This window comes from Cannabis sativa, chromosome 8 (assembly GCF_029168945.1).
Source record: "Cannabis sativa cultivar Pink pepper isolate KNU-18-1 chromosome 8, ASM2916894v1, whole genome shotgun sequence".
NCBI classification, from domain to species: domain Eukaryota; kingdom Viridiplantae; phylum Streptophyta; class Magnoliopsida; order Rosales; family Cannabaceae; genus Cannabis; species Cannabis sativa.
The window spans coordinates 36762103-36767997 of record NC_083608.1 but is presented as its reverse complement, the minus strand read 5'-3'; the positions used below and the strand labels follow the sequence as shown (position 1 = coordinate 36767997).

General features: G+C 28.4%; 1 protein-coding gene across 1 annotated transcript; it reads right to left on the bottom strand.

The window, feature by feature from the left end:
• Nucleotides 1-1175: 1175 nt before the first annotated feature.
• On the bottom strand, nucleotides 1176-4885 carry LOC115699015 (MYB-like transcription factor EOBI). The gene is made up of 3 exons (XM_030626225.2): nucleotides 4445-4885; nucleotides 4229-4358; nucleotides 1176-2035 (listed from the first exon to the last, which is right to left on the bottom strand). Exons 1-3 carry the CDS (start codon nucleotides 4593-4595, stop codon nucleotides 1519-1521), a joined length of 798 nt encoding a protein of 265 aa, XP_030482085.2. The 5' UTR covers nucleotides 4596-4885; the 3' UTR covers nucleotides 1176-1518.
• Between the last annotated feature and the right edge of the window lie 1010 nt (nucleotides 4886-5895).

Sequence of the window (5895 nt, the reverse complement as noted above, 5' to 3'; positions counted from 1 at the left end):
TAACCTGTTAAGGACAGTTAAAGTATTTGATATGAAGACCATGGTACATTAATTCCAACTTGAGAGAGACTGTTACAAAATAAAATGTATTGGTCCTCATCATTAGTACCATACTCTACCCACACCTAATTACTGAATGATTCTGGTGTGATTGCCTCATGATTTTGTGTGGTCCCACTGTAACAAATTCTAATATTACCATTATAATATTTTCTTGTAATGATTGCAATAATTGTACCATTGTTTGTAATGATTGTATAAGATGTAATATTTCTAGAATATTCTTTGTATTGTTTCCCTTGATATAAGTATAAGCAAAGCTAGCGTCTGCATTGTAAGGCTGAGTATTTCATTATTGAGCTTTTATTTCTTTCTTTTGGTTTTCTTTTACCTTCAATCTTGCCCAGGGCAAGGTATATGCTTCTAAGATACAATTAAAGGCTTATGCAGACTCAGACTGGGGCAGCATGTCAAGATACTCGAAGATTTATATCGAAATGTTGTGTTTTTTTTGGACAATACCTAATATTTTGAAAAAGTAAGAAGCGACACATTGTGTCGCGATCATTTGCCGAAGTTGAGTATGAGGCCATGGCAAATGAAACTTGTGAGATAATAATTTGGCTATTATCAATTTCGGAAAGGAATTTAAAGTCACTGGCATAGGGTTGGATGCTCTTTTTATTGTGATAATCAAGCTGGACAACATATAACTACCAAACTAGTTTTTCAGAGAGAAGAAAATATATAGAAATTGACATCATCCAGTAAGGGAGAAGATAAAAGCTAGGATCATTCAAACCAAACACAACTCAAGAACAATTAACTAGCATTTTTACTGAAGTCTTCATTTCTAATCGATCAGTTCAAGATTTGTAAAGATAAGAAGGGACTGCAAAACATTTAAATGTCACATCGAGAGAGAGTATATATTAATTGATATTTCTAATTAGGATTTAGGATAATTAGGATTATAGTTATTAGTAAGATTATTTGTTTATTGTTTAGTTTTGGTGTAACAGTAAACTATTTTGGTTACAAAGTTATTATTTTCTTTTACTGAAGTTTGTTACTGTACATATCTTGTATAAATAGACTTCTAAGTTCTAAATACTCTTTCCTTTAATAAAAAAAATAACATAGCTTATTCTTTCACTCATTCTTTACTAGAAAGTATTTGCATATAAATAATGATTATTTACTGTGCAAAAACAATGACTAATATATAGTCTAGTACATTGAATTTATTTCATTATTAATTGATAGGATATATAATATATATAAGTATCTCATATATAACAAATAATTACAAAAATCCCACATGCGTAATACTCATATATGTATGAAAAACAATAGGACGTGCCGATCATTATAAACAAACATATGCATGAATATATATAAATATCAGTAGTAATGATATAATAATGCAGACGGCAAGATATATATGATTATATATATATGTATAACTGAAATCAATGTTATATGGTGCATATATATGTATGTATGTATAGGTTGTATTTAATCAGAATTGAGTAATTGCATAGACCAGAAATCATCCATGCTCCAATTATATGTCTGATCAATATTTGAAGAGACAACCGGATGATGAGGTAAAGCCATAGGCATAGGATAATTATTAACAAGATTATTATTGGTGTGATGATTATCCATATAATTTATTCCTTGATATGATATTGATGATGATGAAGATATCAATGGAGGAGGAGAGTAACTCTCCATGGCATCTATAGTACTGCTCGATACTTGACTTGAACTAGTGCTTCCCTGATCGTTCATCATCATCATCATCATCTGATTATTATTATTATTATTATTATTATTATTACTATTATTACTATTATTAACGTTTGTCTGATGATGGGGATGGTGATGGTACTGATGATTTTGAGTATTGTTGTTGTTTTGATTATGATGATGATCAGCTTGCTTCATATGCTTTTGAATTCTAGTCCTCCAGTAGTTCTTTATTTCGTTATCTGTCCTTCCTGGTAAATGCTTTGCAATTTTTGACCACCTACAATGTAATTTAAGAAAAGTCTTAAATAATTGGTGGTGAGAAAGAAATTAAATAATTAACAACGTTATAACCTTAAGTTCATACATATAATAAATTTTGTGGGATATATAAAATTAATTGATGACTATTAGCTAAGTAGTATTTGAACGAGTCATATATTCGAACCTATTTGTATGTTACCATGCACGTGTGTAATTTAAGAATAACAAGTTGTATATATCTGTACATGTCATGTACAACTCAATAAAACAATATTATTATGTATACTTTATGGAAGGTGGCCCTAATTAGTAATGACATATATCTATTTCTCTCATTTATCTGTGGACTAGAGATGCGATGACACACGTTGATGATCAAAGTAACATATTTATATATGTATATTGACACATGCATAATATTGTTATAGACGCATGTTCCACGGTTGAAAATAAAAGGCCCCCATGTTGTAATATTTATGGGAAGAAATTGATAATTGAGAGCCATATAAAGTTACGTTCCAATGAGAAAACAACCTACGTTTGGCTTTGCCCTTTTTTCAATATATATATTCAATCCCTAAAATTCCATTTCATTTAGCGCACACATATATATGAGTCAGCATTAGAATACTTTTATGGGGAGATTAAGCACATGATGAACTAGCTACCAAGTAACATGCATCTACAATATTACATATGCCCACACCACACATATATCGTTTACTTCCATTATACTTTAAATTTATCAACATAATATGAAGCTAATATTTTTAAATAGTTAGCTAGATACATTTTTTTTTCTATAATAAAATTAATTAAGAATATGCCCATGATATGGCCTTTTGTCAATTTCTAAGAGATAACAAAAAATCAGAAGAAAAATATATATCTAAGAGATTAAAATCATATCAGCTGATGGATAGCTATTTGACTAGACTATATGCATATAAAAGCTAAAGAATTAGAAAAATCATTTCAGATGATTGGCATGTTATAATTACTTATAGTTACGTAAGTAAAGTTTTTTGCTCGTTTTTAAACAATAATATTGTTATTTATTATGATGAAATTGAGATCAAATTTTTCTAGTCTATATTAATTCAGCAATATTTTCAAAGTGTGAGATGGATCGACTTAGTTGCATCCAGATTTTTTGATACATAAATACATGTGGGGGACCAGGTCCTATAAAAGTCTAGAAGAGCCAAAAATGTAGTTTGTGTCCATTTCAACCAAAGAGAGAAAAAGCTCTTTTTATCTTTCTTTTAACATGGGACCAATTAATGTAGGTTCAGCTCCAAATAGAAGCCCTTTATTGCATAACATGATTTCCATTCATTCATAATTAGCCTCTCTCCCTCCTCGATCGACCCATATCTACAGCTGTGATGATTTGATATTCTTTTCTTCAAAGCTAGCTATATATAATTACTTGTTAATTAATTGTTAACCGTGTATATTATATATATAGGGTAAATTGTGGTATATATATTTAAAATTTTAAGTTTGCAAACAGTATAAATTTAATATTTTTTAAAAATGTATATTTTTTTTAGTTTTCCCAATACAAATTCTGTTTAGAATTTATTAAAATTGAACCTTCAAAATAACTGATATTACATATTTATGTGTTAACTCAATAATCTAGAATATAAATTTTATAAGTGTTTTGTTTAAGGTAATAATTATAGTTTTATAAACATTAAATATATAAAACTAAACATTAAATTTATTTATGTTTATATATAATCAATTTGATAGATCCCATATTACGATCGTATCCCTATTTGTGCACTTCAATATCCAGAAAAGTAAAATAATTATATTCCACGTGATTGTGTGTGTGCATAAACATATTATGATTAGATGACATATTGAGTTTTTGGCTGTAATTATATTAGGGTTATATGATATGGAAATCTAGGTATTATTGTAAGGTAAAGGAAGAAATATTGAATATGAAAAAGAAAATATAAAGTACTGTGGAACTGTTGGAAAATTGACCAATTAAACAGCCTTTCAATAATATATAATTTTGGTGGCCATAATTAGAGAGTTGATTTAATAGATAGTATATGTATCTCCTTTTTATTATATCTAGATAATATATGATTAGATGAATAATATATATGATTAATGCTTAGTATCTGTATATTTAACTCTCACATCTCCATAAATTATAATTTATAATTAATTAATAGGTACGTACCTGTTTCCCCATTTAGCATGGAGTTCCATGATGATGAGTTGTTCCTCATTTGTAATATTTCCTCTCCGAACATCAGGCCGGAGATAGTTCAGCCAACGGAGCCGGCAACTCTTTCCAGTTCGTTTCAGACCTATTCATACATATATATACATAAACTTTAACTATATAGTTATTATATATAGTTTTACTGATTATTATATAAATTTATATACGTACCAGCAGCCTTAGCCAAGCTATTCCACACTCCTTCACCGTGATTGGCGATATAATTTATCAGAATCAAATCTTCTTCCATTGTCCATGGCCCTTTTCTCACTTCTACCTCTTCAGATGAGTTACCACTACATGTTCTTGTATAATCATCCATTTTTTTTTTTCTCTTTTCTCTCTATTGGCCTTGTAATTTCTAATCCAAACTCTAAAGAAATCAGAGAGAGAGAGAGGGGATGAAGAAAAGGAAAGGGAGTGGAATATGTTGATCTAGCTAGCTAGGGGTTATATATATATATATATTTATAGATACACGTATTCATATATAAGTTCATGCAAATGGGCAATGAAAACATGTTAGGAGAGAGAGAATGATGATATATATCGAAATTGGAAAATAAATGAATAATTTTATTGATGAAGAAAAGAAAATGTATTATTGTAACAAAATCACGTGCATGGTTGAGATACTTTTCTATAGAAGCTAGCTTAGCAAGCTATAGGCCTCAACATAATGGGGGCTTCTTAGGCAAAGATATGATGAATAAAGTGATGATAAAAAATTAAAGAGCAAACGTATACAACATATATTTGTATGTTTTGGGTATTCTTATCCATATTTTCATAATAAATGTCACTACTAGCTAGAGAGAAGAATAGACCATGACCAACGTCTTGTTAATTAATTTCAAAGATGCTATATATCTACCTGTCTCAATTCATCCATGTACTTCAAATTGTTCAATGCAAAACTATAAGAGTTATACATTTTATCACAATTCATCACGTGCATAAATCTCTATATACTTCAACAAAAATAATACTAATTAAGTATATATACCTTTAACTAATATCTTTCTTCTCCCATCTCTTAAAAGGTAATAATGACTGTCACTCTCTTATTCCACACACAAAAGTTATATACGATCATAATTAATGTTTAATTAATTATAACCATATAATTGAAGAGAAACGATGTGACACTCAAATTTTTACTAAATTTTTTTTTACGCAATGATAGAGAATGACATAATTAGTTTCAAATTTCAACCATATATCTTTCTATATTAAAAGTGCCTATCTAACGGTAATTTTTGGTTTAACGATTCTTGATTTAACGATTCTTTTTTATTTATTTAGCCCTTACGATTAACTTAACAGACTGTTAACGTTAAACGTTAACAAATAAATAAACCCAATAATTAAACCCAAAAAATTAAACAATCTTTTTTTAAATTAAAAAAAATATCTTACCCACATATCTCTCTAACTAATCCTAATTTTTTTACACGGCTAAATTCAAATTTCAAAAAATAAACCCAATAATTAAACTCAAAAAATTAAATAATATTTACGATTAACTCACATATCTCTCTAACAAACTACAATTTTTGAAATTTTTTTACACTGCGTTATTCAAATTTCAAAAAATAAACCCAATAATTAAACCCAAAAAA